Source organism: Copadichromis virginalis, linkage group LG1 (genome assembly GCF_057382275.1).
Source record: "Copadichromis virginalis isolate Kocher_CV1m ecotype Utaka linkage group LG1, C_Virginalis_male_GT1.1, whole genome shotgun sequence".
In the NCBI taxonomy this organism is placed as follows: Eukaryota; Metazoa; Chordata; class Actinopteri; order Cichliformes; family Cichlidae; genus Copadichromis; species Copadichromis virginalis.
The window spans coordinates 30461664-30481998 of NC_140618.1; the positions used below are offsets into that span (position 1 = coordinate 30461664).

Below are 20335 nucleotides of genomic sequence, written 5' to 3' on the forward strand. Positions count from 1 at the left end.
ATACTCAGGAGTAATAAAGTGAAAGCAAAGAGTATTTCTAATGTTTTAGTTGAAGCCAGGGTACTTTAATATGTGTCCTTATAATCTCTTATGCTTGATAACTTGATGAAGAGAGCTGTCATTGATATCATGTTGTGATTTTTCTGGTAAGTTGACCAAGATGTGAAACATCTTGTGTCCATCAGCCAGGGGAATGGAGAAACTCCAGCAGGATATCTCTGCTGGAACAAGCATACAGAGATAAACAGTATTAGGTTCTACTCTGCTTAAATTCACCCATTATCCTGATGTCCACGTGCTTTATACTTATGTGTTTGTCTTTTTCCTCCTTGCAGAAAACCTGTTGATGTGCCTGCCTGAGCCAGTCTTGTTCTGTCTCTTTCAGAGATTTACCGCTCTTGGAAAAACTAGATGCATTAACCCTGTGTTGGATAAATGGAAATACTCACCTGAATGCTGACCTGATCTCTGGAAAACTGGCCTTGAACATTGTCTGTTGTTGTACATTCTGGAAACCACCATTAAAAACTCTTAAACCATTTTTATTTTGGGTAAAACAGCACTAAAACGTTCCTTTCACATCATCATGAATTATCAGTCATTCAAAATCTATCAAGATTTTTAGTCACAACTATTTTCAGCACAAGATACCATTACTTTTGCTTGTTTGTTTACCAGCTGCGTTGTTCCACGCTACTGCAGCACCATATTGGTGAATTTTGACCAGATTTTGAAAATGTCATTCATAGGGAATACTTAGCATTTAATGTTCATTATTCAAGATCATTTTTGAGAATTATTTCTGCCTTTGTGTCTTAATTTGGTTGATTTCACTATGTATTAATAACACACACTCACCAGACACTTCATTGGGAACACCTTGCTAGTAGTGACTCTGGGACCCTCTTTTGCCTACAGAACTGTGCTAATTAGTTGTGGCATTGATTCAACGAGATGCCGGAAACATTCCTCAGAGATTTTGCTCCATATTTATATGACGGCGTCACACAGTTTCTACAGATTTTTCAGCTGTGCATTCATGATGTAAATCTCCCGTTCCTCTACATGCTCTATTAGATTGAGATCTGATTACTGTGATGGCCACAACTCATTGTCATGCTGAAGAAACCAGTTTGGGAATATATGACATTTGTGATGTGGTGCATTTTCCTCTGAAAGTAGCCATCAGTGAGATTGACATGCTCAGAAACAATACTCAAATAGGCTGTGTGGTTTAAATGTTGCTCAACTGAGACTAAAGGGGCCAAAAGTGTGCCAAGATTCTCCACACCGTTTCATCACTATCACTATCCTGAAACATTGATACAAGGACGGACCCATACTGACCCTACCATCCAGGGTTGGCAGTAAACCATTGAGCTGGATAGGCAAACAACTATGAAAGGTGGACATTCAACATTCAACTTTGCAGTTTTTGAAAAACCAGGCCAAATGCAAAAAACTAGTTGAACAGATTTGCCTAATAAATTCATTTGAATATTCTGCAGTATGTGACAGGATCTGTTGTTGTTAAGCTCTTATATACTTTTGTAAATACATCCTTTTTATGGTTTTTGTTTCGTTTATAAACCATTTTCACCTATTTGACTTCAATGTGACACCTAAAGGTGGTAAACAGATTGTTTATATGATGTGCACAGAGTTTAAAGTGCCAGGAGAAAAAGCACAGAGTCGCCCTCTAGTAGCAGAGTTCTTACATTCATCTCCTCAATCCTCTCCCAGCTAATTCTTAGACTTGGGCTCACTGTCACACAGAACCATTATAAACCTTTGTAAAGGTGCCAACTTTTCCAAAGAGGCTAATCAAAAACATTTTGATGAGGGAATAATGAATTATATTTCATCTGGAAAAAACTGATGCACAATTCAAAAATCAAAGGCCAACACTTACCCAGAGTACACCCAACACACACAAAAATGCAGCTCTGTTTGTGACAGTTTCAGTTGTTGCCGCATTTTAATCTCTTTTGTGTTTACTTGCATCACAAAACTTGTGTTTTCCTGTCTCTTTGGGTTAATGCTGCATAATAGTTTGTTATTTTGTGCCTCTTTGTGGTTGTATGCTAGCCCCCCCAACACAACAAATATAAGAAGGTAGCTGTACTATATGATTTTACTTGGTAATGGCTTTAATTGACTATCTCATCCTGTATCTTGTTATTAAACTGTAGGGTACATGTGAGTCACAAAATTTCACAACTTTATAATAGAAAGCGGGCTGGTGTCCCCTGTAGTTAAGGTTAGCTCCGTTAACCAGGAGCATTCCTGTTAGACAGCAACTTGTTCACCATTAATGGAGCGAAACAGAGAAGAGAAAGACGATGGTTTTAGGGGCTGCTGAGAGTGCCGTGGGCAATGAAAAGGCAGCAGTTCCGTTATTGGCGGTTACTCTCATTTGCCCTTATCATGAGCATGCAGGTTATTTATCACAGACAAGTTTCATGGATATGGAGTGAGACAGTGGCGCAAAGAGAGACGGACACTCCTCCTTATTGATAACCAGTGACATGTATTTATTTGGCAGAAACAAAGCATTCTTTGTGCTGATATATTTCATCATTTTCTGTTCAAAGTACAATTAAATTAACTAACAGGAAGTTTGTGGTATATTAACAGCCATTACTTTTCACCACATTGTGCTAGGATCCGTTCTACCCATTACTTCTGCTAAAAAAACACAAAGAAAAATTTGAATTGAGTTTAACTGAAATTTTTTAAACACCCTCCTGGTGGTCACTGGATATACAGTTGAGGCTTTGCTTCCCCCTTGTGGAAAAGGTGCACACAGCAACACGCAGAGCACTCATGACCTGCCAGCACTTGAGTGAAACTGTGAAGAAGACCCCTAGTGGATCTCAGACTGCCCAAAAAACTCAGCACTGTGCTATTTTATTTGTTTGGAGAAGAATAGTTAAATTAATCTAGCCCTTTATTCCAAAGCATTCATGGCATCAGTCTACGTGCTGGCCAACCTGTTATTAGTGGATGACCCACTGTACCTCAAAGCCACACAAGGAGCTCTTAGCATTATTAAAAGACATGAGTAATGCCAGTTATCACATGCGAAAAATCAGGTCTTTCAACCCGGTTGGTGTTATTTTACTATTAGGTTATCTATTCTTGCTTCTCCACTCTGGATCAGTAATATTTGAAAAATGGTAAGTTCTAATATCAAAATGTTATTCTTTATATATTATGGGTCATTAAAGTTGTTTTTGCATAGCATACAATAACAATGTCAACTTTTTTTGGCAAATTTTCTAACATTACATGCAATAGCTGTTGTTGTTTTATAGTTGTTAGACGTTTTATGGAGGAAAAAAAATATTTTTTAGTGTGTCATTATTCTATACTTTTTAAAATAATTTATATTTTTTGTTTTGTACAGAGGCAGGATGGAACAGTGTGCATTTTTAAATGATAAAAATTAAAAAGCTGTACAATTAATATGTCAGTTAAATTTAACAATAAATTAAATGTAAAATTAATTAAGCTTCAAAAAACCTCAAAACGTATGGGGCTGGGCTTCGATGTAGGTGGAGGTTTAAGGGTGGTGGTTGTGCATCGACTGCATGTATTCAGTGAAAAACATTACAGTATTACTATTTCCATGTAAACTTAAGTTAACAAACAACCAAACTTAGACAACAAAACCCCACCCAGTTTGATAAGGGCGCCTTCATTGGCCCGCGCGTCTGTAAATCCGTTCCCTCTTTATTTGGCGCGTGCCATTGGTCGGCGGTGACGACAATCCTGAAACGTGCTCCCGCCCACCGAGCGGATCAAGTTTGAATGAACAGCAGCAGCCTGCTCTGGAGGTGGTAGTTGCATTTGCAGTAATTATTAAAAGTGTGTATCGTATCACGGGGTGAGCCTTTCGAGGATGGACATGAAGAAAAGAATTCACCTAGAGTTGCGGAACCGCACTCCGTCAGACGTAAGTTGGCCTCGCGGCTCGCTGTAATAATGCTTCACTCTCGGCTAATGGAGAATATTTCGCGTGATGCCTTGGCGTGGGGATACAAAGTTTCTTCCAAGTTAAAAAGATGATGGGGGACGTCGGGTCACATTGTTGCTTTTGCCGTCGTGTTTACAGCGGGCAGGTGCTCCGCGGGTCCGCTGCTTGAACTTTTTAGTGCGGCTCCAGCTTCACGTTTTAATGTGCAGTTTGAGAATGCACCACAGCTTCTTTTTTAATGCCAGCGGTATAAACAAGGCAAGCAGTGTGAGAAGCCATATTTGTAACTTTTGATCCACGAACCCCGCGTTGTCGGGATTCTTGTTTTTAGTCATTGTCTGAGGCTCAGTGTGCATGCTTGGACTGGGAAATACGTTCACCTAAAAAAAAAAAAAACAGTTTAAGCCGTGCACTTGGCGCGTTGAGGATGCGAGCACTCAAAGTCGTGAACATTATCAGTGATGCATAAAGATCACAGCCTCGAATTATCGCCTTACAACTGCAGACCGCTGCTATAGTTGCACAAACCGTCCGGTTCAAGTCGTTTATGTCTGCAGGGAGCAGCTTTTTACGCTGGGGGAGCCTGCAAACCTCCATCCGGAGTCACTGTGCGCACAGATGGCCGAAATAAAAGTGCCGTTACCGTGGACCGTTAGCGGCCACCAAGCTGCGCGAAAAAACCCCACGCAGAGATCAAAAACGAGCTACGCCCGACTCATTATCAACTGTCGTGTGGCTATTCACTCGTTTTCATCGGGATTTCTCGAAGCTTAGGCGTCCCAGCTCCCCCGGTGAAAACAGGGGGGGAAATCGTCGAGCCGCGCTGTTGCTCTAGTTTTCCAGAACTAGGACAAGCCGCCATTTTACCGAGAAACAAAGGCTATTCGAAATACACCGAAATCCCGTTCATTCGACACAAACGACGAACCAGTCATCATACCTTCGTGTTAATAGAGGTCTATACACACCATCAGTCCAATCGGGAAGTGTTTAGCGCGAGCAACAATGAAAACGTTTGCCTGGCAGCTATCTAATCGGCTTTAGCGGCCCCTCCTACTCACAAATGACCCTGTGCACGACTCGTAGGTCTGTTTGGCTCCGGCTTGTTTTGACTAATGTGCATCTGCGTCGCTCATAGCTCACGCGCACGTCTCTTATTGCGCTTTAAACACGGCAGCCGTACTTTATCGCTTTCTTACTAATGTGTCAAAAAAGCGAGATAAATGTCATATTTACGTAATGGAAAGAGTCAACGCATCGCGATATTTACAGCGGTACAATGACCGCTGATGGACAGTGGGGTTTTTTTTTGGTTGTTTTTTTTTTTTATAGTTCTGGTCCTCACTGCTGATTGGCTGAGTCACGTTCAAGGCCGAGGTGAAATATCCGATAACAGCCCACCTGTGACCGCATATCACACTATTTAAATATCAGTGCGCAGGGCCAAAATTAACGCTGTTGCTGCTGCTACACTGAAGTGTGGCATCCGCCCAGTGTTGAGCTGGTTTATCTGTAGGAGGACGTTTGTTTATTTTCTTCAGATTTATTTATTTATTTTCTTAAAAAATGGTAAAAGTAAATCAATTTAAATGTTTATATGTGTATATATTTTTTTTTACAATTAAGAGCTGATTCCAAATATTGTTGATACAATTTAACTAAAGTGTCAAAGACGAATGTAGTAATGAAAATAAAATGTGTCTTGAATTTACAGAAATGTATGGATTGTTGTTTGGTATGTGCTTGCTTTTTGTTAGCATTTTTTCCTGTCATTGCTGACTGCTGTAACAAAGCAACAATGTAATGTGTTGATTGGGATTAACAATTATGATGTTTGCAGTTTGACAAATTCTAACCATTTTAATTTTTTGATTACGCTTCAGGTCAAAGAACTAGTGCTAGACAACTGTCGCTCAAATGAAGGCAAGATCGAGGGTCTAACAGACGAGTTTGAGGAGCTGGAGTTTCTAAGCACAATCAATGTTGGTCTGACGACAGTTGCCCACTTGCCGAAGCTAAATAAACTCAAAAAGGTGGGTGCTTTTCATCACGTGACAAATCTCTGTAGCTTCAGACTGTAAAGTTTTGCAAGGTTTTGATTATTTAATTGACCAACAGCTTGAACTCAGCGATAACAGGATCTCAGGAGGGTTGGAAGTTCTGGCGGAGAAGTGCCCCAATCTCACACATCTAAACCTCAGTGGCAACAAGATTAAAGACCTCAGCACAATAGAACCACTGGTGAGTCCCAGAAATATGAGGGGGGGGGGGGAAAGCACAACATGCAAAACAGCTCGTTGTTGTTTATCAAACTGGATTGTTTTTGTTTGTTTTTTGTTCTGATAGAAAGAACTGGGGACCCTGAAAAGCCTAGATCTGTTTAACTGTGAAGTGACAAACCTGAACGAATACAGAGACAACGTGTTCAAGCTATTACCCCAGCTCACGTACCTGGATGGGTATGACAAAGATGACAAAGAAGCACCCGATTCTGATGCTGAGGTCTATGCAGAGGGCTTGGATGATGATGAGGAAGATGAAGATGGTATGTCCAAGACTATGTCGGGTCTCATGTATGTCTTTGCGACGCTAATGCTGGCGTTTATATTAACTGACCACTTTCACCCAGATGTAGATGATGAGGAGTATGATGAAGATGCAGCACCGGGAGATGAGGAGGAGGAGGAAGGAGAGGATGAAGAAGAGGAGAATGAAGAAGAAGAAGAGGAAGACCTCAGTGGAGAGGTGAGATGAGAATAAATGAGATATGCTTTTTCTAATAGTTATGTAAAAATGCTCTTGTTAGTAGACTGGTTGCCATGGTGAATCCCGCCTCTCGTCCTCTGGCTTCAACTCCGCGAGACCCGGAAGTGAATCATCTCACTAACTTTGCCTTGTCTTTTAACAAAGGAGGAAGAGGAGGATGATTTGAATGACAGAGAGGTTGACGATGAAGATGACGAAGGTGAGCAACTTCTCCAAATGCATAATAAGTGCACACGCTTGATGCTATTCTTTATAGTGGACTGCTTTTGTTTTTCTTAACCTTTATGAATTAGCAAATTTAAATATGCCCTTTGGATATTTTACACATGGCGTTAACATGGAGAGATGCTACAGTTTCTGTGTCCACTATATATACACCATGTATAAACCATAGACGGTATATAAAGGATGGGAGTAGGCACAGTGACAGCACCTTGTAGGTCGTAAACTCATGTTTTGAAGCCTTGATCTTCAGTATTATGGTTTTTGCAAGCTTGTCTTTTGGAGAGCCAGAAATGACTGTGCTTGGGACTGTAGAATGCTAAGTTAATGCTAAAAATGCTTAAACCTTGCCACTATGGCTAGCACGCTTTGTTAGCAAGGTGCATTTCAGAGTGTATTGTTATCTGTGCACAAACAGAGGTATTTTATAGTTAATGGAAAGTAATGTACAAATAAATATGGAGCTGTCCCCCAAAAGCTATTTTATTATTACTTTCTTTAATTGTAATTTCATTATACTGTCGGAAACGGGTCTCTCTTGTAAATGTAGAAATAAAGGTTAAATAAAATAAATATAGGGAGTGAATCCTTTGGGAGTTAGCCTCTAGTGGGCATTCAAATGATTTGCAGTTTTCACCCCTGTGTGCTGGCTTCATATTGAGCCTCAGAGGGAGCTTATGTGTGCGTGATACAAACAAAACAGGGAGACAAGTGTGAAACGAGGACAAGGATAATGTGTTTTGGTCACGTGGAGCTTTCTTCATCTGTAATGCTGTATTTGTCTTATAAATGTGACTTTTATTTCTTACTTATTTCTCAGAAGAAGAGCGAGGTCAGAAGAGAAAAAGGGACCTGGATGAAGAAGGGGAGGAAGATGATGACGATTGAGAGTCTTCTTTAAGCTAAGTTGTGAACTGTTTTTAACTTGTATCTCCCAGTCACTTCCCAACAGCCCCCATGTATTTTTTCCCCTCAGTTTCATATTGCAGTAGGAGTGGGTTTCTTTTGTTATTGGCCAGTTAGGTAGACGGGTTTTCCTGAAGGGAAAGAAAAGGTTACATTTGTGTACCTTTGACACCCCCGTGTTCCAGTCTTTACTGTCCACTTTTAACTGCTTCGTGGACACCAGTTTTGTAATATCAAATAATAGCAAATATAAACCTTTTTGAGAGACGTTTTTGTTTCCTCACTGTTTGTGTAAGACCAATTTCTGATGTATTTTAAGACCGCCCCAAAAAGAGGGGAGGAAAAAAAAATAAAATAAAAAGAGTGCATGTCTAATACATTTTAAAGTCAACTACTGGATTCATGTATGGCTGTCCTCTCCTCGTCTTAAACTTATTGTTATTATTTTTTTAATTGTATTTCTTTTTTTTTTTTCTTTTTAATGTAAGTTATGTGTTTGTAGTGTCACCAGTATGCCAATACTCTCTGCTGTCCTGGTGTGAAACTTCTGTCTGAACATGCGCAGTGTGACCCTCACGGGACATATTTTTAAATCCTAGCAAAAAAATGTCTGCCCTTGTCAAAGCTGCTCCTCCTCCTCTTAAACCCTCAGCTTTGATAGTTCGGAAATTACGTGTTCTTGTAAATAATGACCAAATCTATTTTTTTGTATTCTCTTTGATGACGGCAGACATTGAACAGACAACTGAGGTGAAACTATGAATTGTAATAAGATATTAAATATGTATGCTGCTTTATCTAAGAATACGCAGTGTGAAATTTCTTGAATTTGAACATAACTTTGTATGCATCATCTTTCCATAAGGACAAAACATCAGAGCTCATTGCTTTCTTTGCTCCCCCCCCCCCATGTTCTTTTCTGTGACACACACACAGATGGCAATGCTTGAATTTTGTGCTGGTGGTGTAGAGGAGTGCTTGATTTAAATGGAGGTTACAGCCACAACGTATGTGCATCGAAAATTTATTGTTGCAAAATGTAAACTCTGGAAAATGGTCAGCTGTTTGGACTTTGTTTTCCTCCAGTATACGCAATGGTCAAATTGGCCTACCTCAGTGATTTTTTTTTCACTACATGTTAAATCCACTGTCATCAGCTGATTTCTTTCTTTTCCCCTTCCATTCACTTCAATAAATCCCTTTTATATATGTGTTTGACGTTTGTGGTCCTTGTACACAGTTTAATATATTAAAAAAAAAAAGTGTATACAGAATTCCAGGGAGTGATGACAGTTGTCATTTTTGATCCTCTACATGGAAAATCAAGAAAAGAATTTACAGAATGCCTTTTTTTCCCACAATACTGAACTCGTATGTATACATCTACAGTACACTGCTACCACACTAAGCAAATCTAAGTTGGGGTTTACTTTGAGTCTGCAGCAGTAACTGTTTGGTCAAAAATGTCATGACTAAACAGTTACTCGACCTGTCTCCTGTCTGTCACTGCAGCTCATCGATCTGTCTACTTTCACTGTAGCCTTTTATTTAACACAGATATTTACCATTGTTCATTGTTAAGGGCTCATCTTCTCTAGCTAAAGCTATGAAGCTTTGGCCCTTTATGTGCCTGCGATGATGTTATGAGGAAAGACTTGTGACCTTTAGTCCGTAACTCGCTGTTAACTTACCATTTCCATCCTTGTCATGCATGCAGTGGAATTTCTCCAGCTCGGCTCTTAAAATAGTGCCAATTAAATTCGAATGCTCTCAAATGTAAAGCTGAATGAGGCAGCGCAAATTTCTCCTGTATGTGTTGTCGGTACGGGTGGAGGAGAGGCACGTCACCTGACGTCTTGAAAGCAAAAATTACATGGCTACAGACAAACATTTCTCAGTAATAGTAATATACTTGGTTTAAATGTCAAATGGTTGGTTATTATTCCAGTTTGCACTTTTAAAAGTAGGAAATTATATAGCTTCATAACTTATCTGAAGTTACGTTGTTGGAGACAAAGAGCTAATAGGAAATACCTTTTTAAGGTGCTGTTTCACACAAGTCTTGCACCATTTCCACCGGAAACATTCAGCAAAATCTATCAAGCATCACAATCATTACTTGCGCAGTGTGTCATACAAAAACAAAGGGATTAAGAAATATACATGTTATTAGCTAAAAAGGTAAGATGTGACAAATAATAAATAAAAAGCAAATATACATTACCCCATCATCAAAATTAGCCCTAAAAACCAGTAACAGCCAGCAAAGCTTCCCTCGGATCCATGTCTCCTCAGCTGCGTCCCCATTGTTTAAATAAAGAGATACCTGAACAAAGTGAGCTATGTGCTGTCCTTGGGGAAAGACTGTCTGGAGTAGCTAAGTGTCAGTGTGACAAAGTAAATCTCTAGCCACTGTTTGTAGGTAATGGGATAAGCAGCCCGGTGGGAAAAACATGGTCCATGTCTGCAAAGCTCTCCTCGTCTGCCATTTTGAGATAATGTTGCAGCTCGCTGCAAACTGGGTCTGCAGCAGGGTCTAAGGCCTTGGGGAAGAAAAATAGGAGCAATAATAGTCTTCTCCAGTTTTAACCTCAACATAAAAATTACAATTCAGAGGTGGTTTGGTCAGTACAGGACTTTTTTTTTTTTTTTTGCATGGTGATCAAGGCATTGCCACATGGACAAGAGGGTAGGCAAAGTGAGACGAATACCTAGGCGGCGTGGAATAACACTGCTAGATCAATCATTTACATTTATAAAAACTGAAAATACCAAAATTCTCTGCATTCTATATCAGCGATTTAATGCTTAAGTAGCAATCCCTGATCTGTCATGCCTCATTACTTGTATTTGTCACTACTGCAATATTGCAGTATTTGGATCAGTTAACATTATCCAATGGTTACCATGTTATTGTGTGCACTACGTGGAACAGCAGGAAGAATGAAGTTATGATATAATGAAATATATCAAAAAAGCAGGGCGAAGGGCTCAGAAGGTTGTTGGAGGTCAGAAGTGGGGGGGGGGGCAAAGGAAGCGAGGCTTTGCCAGTCCAGGAGTCTAAGAGGTCAGGCGTTGTTGGGGCTAACGTTCTTCAGGTTGTTGAGCTCGAGTTCCAGCTGGCGTATTCGGACGTCCTTGGTGGTCAGTTCCTCCTTCAGCCGCCGCAGCTCATCCTGCTGCCGGAAGAACATCCGCAGGAGCTGGGTGGAAAAGGTGGGAAACGCGTGGAAGAACATGAGCGCAACGGCAGCTCTCAAAACAAGGAAAAGAGGACATTGGCAGGATGAAGGACGAAACATTTGGTTTTAATGGCAAGTTGTGTAAGGCTGGGTTCATTCTCAGCTTTTTTCTGAAATCATTTGCACCAGTACATTATGCTCTACTCTTATGATCGAAAGCTGTGAAAAAGCTACTACATGGACCCCATGAGCCAAAAGGTCAGACTGCTCTAAAAGCTTAGTTTCTGATTTTTTTTTTTTTTTTTTTACTATTCAAACTGTATGACAGTGGATATCCAAAAAAAGGTCACCAAAGGCTTTTCAGTCTCACAAAGGGCAGCCAATCAGAAGAAAGCTGACTCAAAGGGCGAGCGCTAAAATAGCACGTTTCACATTTTTTTTGGTTAATGCATGCATAATGTAATAAAGATGACTTTGAACTATTATACAGAAGAAAAGGAAAGAAATGTATAGAGATCCACTTTAAGTGAATCAGTTGTACAACAAAAACAAGTTGCGGTTCAGTTACAGCGTTATTACACTCCATTAAAGGCTGCAATTATTTTATATTATACTTGTCATCCTTCACACACCTCGTTCTCTGTCCTGGGTGGTACGTTCTCCAGCAGGTCGATCCCATTCACTACCACACTCTTCTTTTCCTTCACCGGGACCTTGAACACCACCTGGTTTGGCCGGTGGTAACCATCCTTCAGGGACATCAAAACTGGGTCTGTTTGAAAAGCAGGGAGAAAATGAACTTTTCCCTGTGAAAACCAACACAAAGCAGCAAGAGGCTTCGGCCGTCCACAGATCAACACCAGAGAATCTACCGTTTATCCATGCACGTCTTCAAAATTGGCAGGTGTGTGGGTTTTGTGAATCGGATGGTAATTTTTGCAAATGCAGATATTTAACCCTAACCCACTGAGAGCAAACACAATGTGAGAAGGAAAGAACGGGACTTTCAAAACATACTTTTAACATCCTGAATTTCATTTCTCTTCACTTGAATAATCAGACCGCATCTTATCTTTAATACCTCTCAGTAGCATACCACCCCAATAGTGCACTTTACCCCCAGACTGCCGGCTTGCTTGTGCTTCCAAGGATATTTAAAAGTAAAATGAGAAGCAGAGCCTTCACTTTTGTCTTTTGTCCTGTATTCCTCCTCTCACCTCTAACTGGTTGCGGCAGATGGCCCCGCCCCTCCCTGAGCCTGGTTCTGCAGGAGGCTTCTTCCTGTTAAAAGGGAGTTTTTCCTTCCCACTTTCCTTCCTACTTGCTCATGCTTGAGAGTGAGTGAGTGAGTGAGTGAGTGAGTGAGTGAGTGTGTGTGTGTGTGTGTGTGTGTGTGTGCGCGCTGCTTTAGAGTATAAAGCACCTTGAGGTGATTTGGCAGTATATGAAAAAAACGTAAATTGAAGTGAACTGCATTAGTGTTCACTTGGTTTGAGTTCTTATTTTAAAGCTCCATGAAACATGAACATGAAGAGCTTAGATGTTGTAACAGTTAAAATGGGGGGTAGCACCTTCATCTATCTGACTACTCTCCTGTCGAGCCAGCTTGGGTTCAGGGCAGACACTCTCTTTACTGTTATCAGATCAGATGACCCAGTCCATTAGCCATGCTGCTATAGGCCCGGGTTCTTTGGGGACTGCCCATGAAGCACTGATCACTTCTCCATCACTCCCTTCTCTCTTACTCCCAATGCATTTTTATGCCACTGTTAAGCACAACATTCACTTTGTCATCTCTGTCCTGTAGTTTGTGCTTTATCTTGTTTTTGTTTACCATCTTTCCACATTTCTCTCCTTTCATTTCCCCCACCCCAGCTGATAGCTGAGACCAGCTAAAGTTTCTTCCTGCTAAAATGGAGTTCTACCGCCCTGCTGTTGTTAGTTAGAGGGTTATTGAGGATTTTCTCTCTAATACTCTTACTGTAGAAGCTTGAGATGACTATTGCTGTGAAGTAGTGCTCACAATATAGTAAAGTTGAATGTTAATGAACTGGACTGGATTGCATCAATTAAAATAAATCAACTGTGGGGATTTTTTTTTAACCATGCTGGTGATAACACAAGCTACATGTTGTCAGTGCATGATTCAGCAAAACAAAAACACTCAGTGACTGAAGTTTGCTGTAAATTAATCTACATTAGCTTTGTTTACTTGTTAGAGGCAACCTTGCATGCAAGTCATCATGGAAATCAGTTGCAGCAAATGAATAAGATGCCGCTCCCCTATTAAAATGCTGTTTAACAAGCCAGACAAGTGCGTCTCTGACGGGTTGCTTACCTCTATCAATTCCGCTCAGCCACTCGCTGGCTGACAGGGCCGGTTCTGTTCCTGCCGTCATGGGGTAGATGTCCTCCTGGTACGTGTCTGACTGTAAACAAACAAACATTTTCAGATGTCTCAGCAACCATTTGCTCAGCACTGCTGATTATCTCAACGTTCGGATGTCTTTGGTAAAGAGTTTTTATCTCAAAGAATTACATACGGTTTTGATAATTTTCCACCTTTTGACTTTGAGATGCTCATTCACCAGTCTGCTTTTAAACACACGTCTTAGGTCAAATAAATGGTATTAGATTAATTATTCCTGTTCTTGTTTCTTCTTGCTCTGATTTTGTATTCATCACAAACCAAGGTATTATAAGTCCAGTGTTCCCAAGAGGTGTTGGCTAAAATCTAACAGCTTTTTTGACTTAATAAATGCTGGTTATCATCTGCTGAAGATGAGACTGATAATAACAGAATGGAGTCTAATTTCATTCCCACTCACCCTTCTTGGCACAATCATGGAAATGGGCTCAATCAAACCCTTGAGGGTGACCAGTTTGTAGAAGCGGTACACCTCGCAAGCTGCCACATCCATCCCGTGCTTTGGCATCACACCTGCAGACAGGAAAAGAGGCATGTGGTGACGGCTGTTTTGCCAACATCCCTTTCCTAGAATTCATTGTTTGTCTCATCGACAAGATACAAAAACAACCTGCTGCAGCGTGACAAGTTAGTGAAGCTCTTTAAGCTTTTTTGAGCAAATTTCCAATTCGGACACCTCATTTTTATTTTCTTCAGTAAATACGATCCTTTCAGCTACGCAACACCGTTTTTAGAGGAGTGTTGAGGGCTGAGCTCATTTTCACAGTGATTCATTCCACCTCTCCGTTTCTAAAGACAGTTAATGACTGGGTTAGCATTTCTCTTTCTCCTCTGGCAGGACAGATCAGATACTGCTGTTCAGCAACTGGCTTACCTAGTCCTTTCTGTGGGGCAGGGGATCGGAACTCCATTAGGTACTGGATGTACGGCTTCTCTGTGGTGATTTCAAAGTAACGGATGTTGCCGTCCCCCTGCCAGAGCAACAGAACATGGTCATTACCTCTGAGCAATTGAAGCTACATCTTTTTTGCTGCTGTGCTCAGATTTCCAAGCAATGCTTCTCAGACTTTGACTTCCCTTTATTACTCAAGTTAAATTGAACGAACACACACACACACACACACACACACACACACACACACACACACACACACACACACACACACACACACACACACACACCCCTTAAAAATAAATCATCAATTCCAATCACAGTCATCCAAAATGTATTAGATATGCAATAAATGAATGGTAAACACAGTTCAGTTTTTAGACTACTTTTGTACAACTGTAGGGACATCGGGGCTGACCTTGCCTGCCAGATACAACATGTGTGTGTCAGCATCATAGAAGGGAAACAACAGTCCTGAGAGCCCGTCTATGTCCTCCTCCACCATCGGCATGGACAAATCCTCCTAGGAATAACAATGTATACAAACATTGTTTTTAACACACATGCACACTTGATCTACCTGCTGTGGCACTGTATGCATGTATGGAGAAGTGTTGTCTGACCTGATCCCAGAGAGCGATCTGCCGAGTGTTCCAGCGAGAAAACCCTGTGGTGAGCAGCCGCTTCATATTGCCCAAGAACACAACTCTGTTTACGCGGTGGTTCTTGCAGCTGGCTTGCTGATGGAGCAGCACACATAGAGAGTGAGGCAACATACACTTGCAAGGAAGTTAACACTCTAATATGTTAACAGAATATTCTTGTGACAGTAGAAAGCAGAGCGTTTTTCAGAAACCACTAAAACATGTCAGTTTATCGTCATCAGCCAGGTCCGCCTCACCTGAAGGACTCTCCCGGAGCGTGGCTCAATGACACGCAGCTTCTTGTCTTTGCAGCTGGTGGCCAGCAGACTGCCGTCTGTATTGAAAGACATGCTGAGGATGACGTCAGTGTGGCAGTCGATCATTTTCACCGGCTCGCCTATCTCCAGGTTCCAGATGAGGATCTAACTCAGTCGGGAAAAATTGTTTTGGTGGAGCTGTTAGAGGGCTGCTGTACTTCAATTAAAGTGATCATAAATAGAGATATAACTGTGGTTGTTGGGGGTGTGGCTGTGTTGTTTTTGTACCTTGTAGTCGTAGCCTGCACTGAAGAGGATGCCGCTGCTGGTGGGGTGCCACTCGATCAGACCCACCCGTCTGCTGTGACCGTACAACTCCAGCACTGCTTCCATCATGTTGCGCCTCAGGCCGCCCTCTGGGATCTCCCATACTCGCACCTGCAACATTTACCAACGCACACCGAGGTTGTTACTGGATACACAAATATACCTACAGGTTTGCTCATTCTCACAAAACATGATAACAAGTGACATTTTTATTATTCTGTTTTTGTTAGCAAATTATCAGGACTACTGCGTGCTTTCACAACACATTAGTATGAACTCTAAACCACAATCAGGAGGACACAGCTAGAAATCGTCTGATCAGAAATAGCACAAGCTATCAATGTAGCCCGTTGCATTAGGATTAGACAGGATTACTGCTATGGATAGAGGCTCTGTGTCAGACCAGATCAGATTATCTTTGAACATGTGAAAGTACTACACAGAGCACAGTGCTACCAATGCTGTGCAGTATTCACTAGAGTAATGTAACAGGTACATGTATCACGAAAAAACAGCCTGTAGGGTAACAGTGATTGCTATTTTGTTTTGTGCCTAATGTCATTAATATAGCAAGCTGCTGATGTTTGCCTATTTGTCGTTTTCAAACCTCACAGCAGCAACAACAGCACACCGTAGGATCGGATCAGAAGCGCGTGTCCAGTACAAACCGTATGAATCAGTAACCTCTGACCAGAGGTGGGACCAAGTCATTGTTTTGCAAGTCTCAAGCAAGTCTCAAGTCTTTATCCTCAAGTCTCAAGTCAAGTCTCAAGTAATGTCAGGCAAGTCAGAGTCGAGTCTCAAGTCACTGGTGTAAAAGTCCGAGTCAAGTCACAAGTCTGAAATTTTGAATTTCAAGTCCTTTCGAGTCTTTAAAAAAAAAAAAAAGAAAAAAGTATGTTGCAGTTATGCTAAATGTAAATATTAGACCATGTAATTTTTAAATCTGTGTTTTTCTCAACACATGACAAAATAGTGAACTTAGAAAATATACACAAATTGTGAAATTGCACCTCTTTAAAATGCAGCTCAATTAAACCTAGCTCCAAGAATAATTTTCACCGACAGTTCTGAGATAAGCTGCATGTTATTATTGGATGCGGTTGTAGGACCGGCTTTAAAATCGCATGACAAAAATATCATATACATAAAAAAAAACTGTATCACCAACGTAGCCTGGACAACATTTGCTAGTTAGATGAAGTCAGCTATCTCATCTTAGCATATTTATATGCATATTTATAAGCATACGGTTCTTGGAGTGAGTGCATACACTCATGAAGTTTAGTAACTTCCGGTCACTGCAACAAGCCCAGGTACAGTTTACCGACGGATGGGTACAGGACCTTGAAATGCACCGTGTAGAAAGTAAAGACCATCGTACGTATCATAAGTTTACCAGTCTCACAAATAGTCTTCATAAATACACATTCGTTATCCGTTTATTAATAGGACCTTTGAGCTTAACGGTAATTAATTAGTAGTGGAAATAATTTCTGGTAGCATCACAGAAATGTAGCAGTGACAATAATACTGTATGCTGTAATCGTACTGGGCAATTAGTGATACAAAACAACTGTTTTATTCTGTGAATAAAAGTATATGTTTTTGTCAGTGTACCATAATAACAGAAGCGAAACGCAATATTGTGTCAGGACAATTCACTATTTATGCACAATAAACAAAGGAGCATAGCGCGACCATTTCTGTTCAGCGACAGACTTGCTTGTAACCTATATCACCAATTATGTTATGAAAATGACGCATTAACTACAACAGCAGACTGACCTTTGTGTAAATGCTTGGAGCAGACTAACCTGTGAGCTGGAGGGTTCTGGGACGTTATATTTGGTCTTTGAATGGCTGCAATCCAGTCGCGTCTTTGTTACTTCGGAAACATGGCTCGAACAATTTCTCTTCAACGACGTAATCCGATAACAACCGATCTCTTTACCCGTCGGCTTCCCGTGGCTGTCATGCGACCGGCTATTGCAGTTAATAATACAACAGCTTCTTGACATTTTTGTGTTTCTTTTTATCGCTGTGTGACTGATTTCAATTGAAAGCCTGCGTGCGCTAGTACCGCTTGCCACGAGTTCCCAGAATCCTTTGCGGTTCTACCCGTGAATGACGTCACATTTTCAATCTCTATATAATATGCATGTTAAATTTTATATTTGGGGTAAAATATCAAGTCTTTTCAAGTAAACCGGTTCAAGTCCAATTCAAGTCCCAAGTCATTGGTGTAAAAGTCCAAGTCAAGTCACAAGTCTTAGAACATTTTTTCAAGTCAAGTCTAAAGTCATAAAATTAATGACTCGAGTCTGACTCGAGTCCAAGTCATGTGACTCGAGTCCACACCTCTGCCTCTGACCATATTAAACTGACGACCCATTCACCTTCTGGACTAGTGGCTGTCAACCTCAGCATTTAAGCACATACAAGAGAATTTTTTTAGAATCTTAAAAGTCATCAACTCATAAAAATGGGAGTTAAAAAGAATAAAGTGGATCACTTACTGAAGTGTCCTCGGAGCAGGACGCTATGATGTTTTCACAGAAAGGGTTCCACTTGATATCCAGCACGTTGCCATTGTGGCCGCACACTTTCGGGTGATGAGAGTCCAGGCGGCCAGACTGAAAGCACGTACAACATGCAGATGAAACGCATACAGTATGTCAATGCATAAATGAAGAGGTATTGTTTGCAATCGCATCACTATAAAGGAATATTACTGGAAAGAATCAGAATCATCACAAATTGCACAAAACTTTAGTCGAAACAAAAGACATTTTAAAGACAATATTAAAGACAATATTAAAGAATAGCGTAAATTTTTAGAGAATGTTACTGAGCAGAACTCATCTTTGCTCCTTTTGATGTGAACATGAAAGACTCACATCAGTGAGATGTCTCTATCACTTCTGAACAAAGCAAAGCAAACCCGGTTATTGTACAGGGACAACCGAGACACATTATTATTATTACTGCAATAACCTACAGAGTCCACAGAGGGGCACTGGCTCATAACAGCAGATGACAGGAAGCTCTTCATATCGGTCATGATGTCATGAATGTTTGATGTCCACTCAATCCACTGACCTCTTTTCTGATTTCCTTAGAGATTTGCTTAAGAGCACTGGGTCATGCACCTGTGAAATCCCATGTGCGTCTGCATGCACGGTCCTTGCTGAACCCTTAAGACTTATTTTGGAGGCATTGCCAAGCTTTAGCAAAATTTTCATAATAAATATCTTTGAGAATGCATTAAATTGAAATTTCAAGCTATTTCCTTGCAAATCTTTCCCACCAAAATGAAAACAATAAATGTAATTTTGTTACAACAGGAGATAAAATATTGAAAAAATTTTTTTAAGATTCACAGTGAAGCTTAGATTTAAAGAATTCTTTGTCTGTGTGAATGCCAAATTTGGTTAGCTGTAGTCAACCAGCTCAAAAAGAGCAAAGCAGGAAGTCAACCCGGGAAATAAAGGTAAGTTTCAAGGTAACACACTGCCAATACAGTGAGGGCTTTGCAAACAAATCAAAGAACAAGAGCCAAAATCAGTCTCCGGCAGAACACAGCCACCGTGAAGCTGAACATCCAATCAGTCAGCATGAGAGAAGAAATGACTAAGCAAGGCAACTCGATTTAATAAACACAGCTAACTCAGGCACATCAGGAGTTCATAATTAATGTAGAGCACTGGGGTAATAAAATCTCCCCTTGAAAAAAAACCCCCCAAAGAACAATGACAAGCTGTGCCAATATAAGTTCTGATGACACATTATTATTAGGGAACTTTCATCATTAATGAAACAGGATCTGAGGGACTCCTTATTTGGGTGGAACTAATTACCTGCACAGAACATAACATCCGTTGGGAATGAGAGGGTTCAGAGGCTCTAAGGGGTATTATAAGGAATTACATTTATAATAGGACATAAAATGAATAAAACAGACTTTTCACAGCTTGGATTTCACCCTCAATTTTTATCTTTCTACCACGCATGAAATTTAATATAACATAAAATAGCCTCGTTAGCTGCAACCACCCGCTAGACTTTATCGGACAGGAAAGCGTTAGGCCTGATGGTCTTTAGTCATTTCCCGAGGCTGTGGCACATATGAGCACTTTCTGAGAAGAGCAGATGTGCTGGCCAGGTACCAGCATCTCCAATACGCCAGCGGCACCACGCTGCGGTTGCTGCAGACATTTATCGAACTGTTATTCCCAATAAATCTTTACTAATGCAACTTACCACTGCTGCTCTGTCACTGCAGCAATACTAACAGCTGACATCGAACAGAGTCATGTTTCCAAAATGTAATATGGTTCCCCCGATGAGAACGAGGAATTATGTTTCAGTAACAGAACAGGACGAACTCAGCCATGGTGACACTGTTCTATAAACCTGATATTTTTATGTATACTCTGTGGCGCATCTCCCATGTGCCTTACGACACCTCAGCCAGCTGAAGTGAACCCGCTGAGTCACGCTTAACTTAGATAGATACCACACCTATCTATCTATGCATCACTATTACGCATATATCTGCTGGTAAAATATTAGCTCAATGACTTTATCAGAGAAATGAATTCCAACCAATTAAAATCCTCCACACGCTGCATCATACAGAGTAAAGCAGTAGTAATAGGAATAATAGTATGTTGATTCACAACGCACCACACCCACTGCAATTGCCTCTTTGTCTGAGGTGATGAAGAGG

At 40.8% G+C, this 20335-nt stretch overlaps 2 protein-coding genes across 4 annotated transcripts in view; one reads left to right on the forward strand and one right to left on the reverse strand.

The window, feature by feature from the left end:
• Positions 1–3762: 3762 nt before the first annotated feature.
• On the forward strand, positions 3763–9086 carry anp32a (acidic (leucine-rich) nuclear phosphoprotein 32 family, member A). Of its 2 annotated transcripts, none has more exons than XM_085458960.1 (7): positions 3763–3958; positions 5863–6012; positions 6098–6220; positions 6326–6524; positions 6609–6724; positions 6890–6944; positions 7791–9086. In XM_085458960.1, the coding sequence occupies exons 1-7, from the start codon at positions 3905–3907 to the stop codon at positions 7853–7855; spliced, it is 762 nt and encodes a 253-aa protein (XP_085315086.1). In that variant the 5' UTR covers positions 3763–3904; the 3' UTR covers positions 7856–9086. The 2 variants fall into 2 exon arrangements, with proteins under 2 accessions (XP_085315086.1, XP_085315076.1); XM_085458950.1 differs by having other exon boundaries at positions 3764–3958; positions 7788–9086.
• Positions 7944–20335, reverse strand: part of coro2ba (coronin, actin binding protein, 2Ba) — a 48586-nt gene continuing 36194 nt past the window's right edge. For both annotated transcript variants that reach the window (XM_085458932.1, XM_085458939.1), the window contains exons 3-12: positions 18123–18239; positions 15565–15714; positions 15277–15441; positions 14999–15115; positions 14794–14898; positions 14358–14454; positions 13884–13996; positions 13394–13484; positions 11688–11827; positions 7944–11076 (exon numbers count right to left, since the gene is read on the reverse strand). In XM_085458932.1, coding sequence (XP_085315058.1) covers positions 10942–11076; positions 11688–11827; positions 13394–13484; positions 13884–13996; positions 14358–14454; positions 14794–14898; positions 14999–15115; positions 15277–15441; positions 15565–15714; positions 18123–18239 — 1230 coding nt within the window. In that variant the 3' untranslated portion in view covers positions 7944–10941. The remainder of the gene's footprint in view (positions 11077–11687; positions 11828–13393; positions 13485–13883; positions 13997–14357; positions 14455–14793; positions 14899–14998; positions 15116–15276; positions 15442–15564; positions 15715–18122; positions 18240–20335) is intronic.

Bases quoted from the DNA above. Each gene is read 5' to 3' on its own strand.
- anp32a (XM_085458950.1), top strand. From the start codon at position 3,905: ATGGACATGAAGAAAAGAATTCACCTAGAGTTGCGGAACCGCACTCCG. The intron at 6,221-6,325 runs GTGAGTCCCAGA...TTGTTCTGATAG, and splicing joins TCAGCACAATAGAACCACTG to AAAGAACTGGGGACCCTGAA. The intron at 6,725-6,889 runs GTGAGATGAGAA...CTTTTAACAAAG, and splicing joins AGGAAGACCTCAGTGGAGAG to GAGGAAGAGGAGGATGATTT.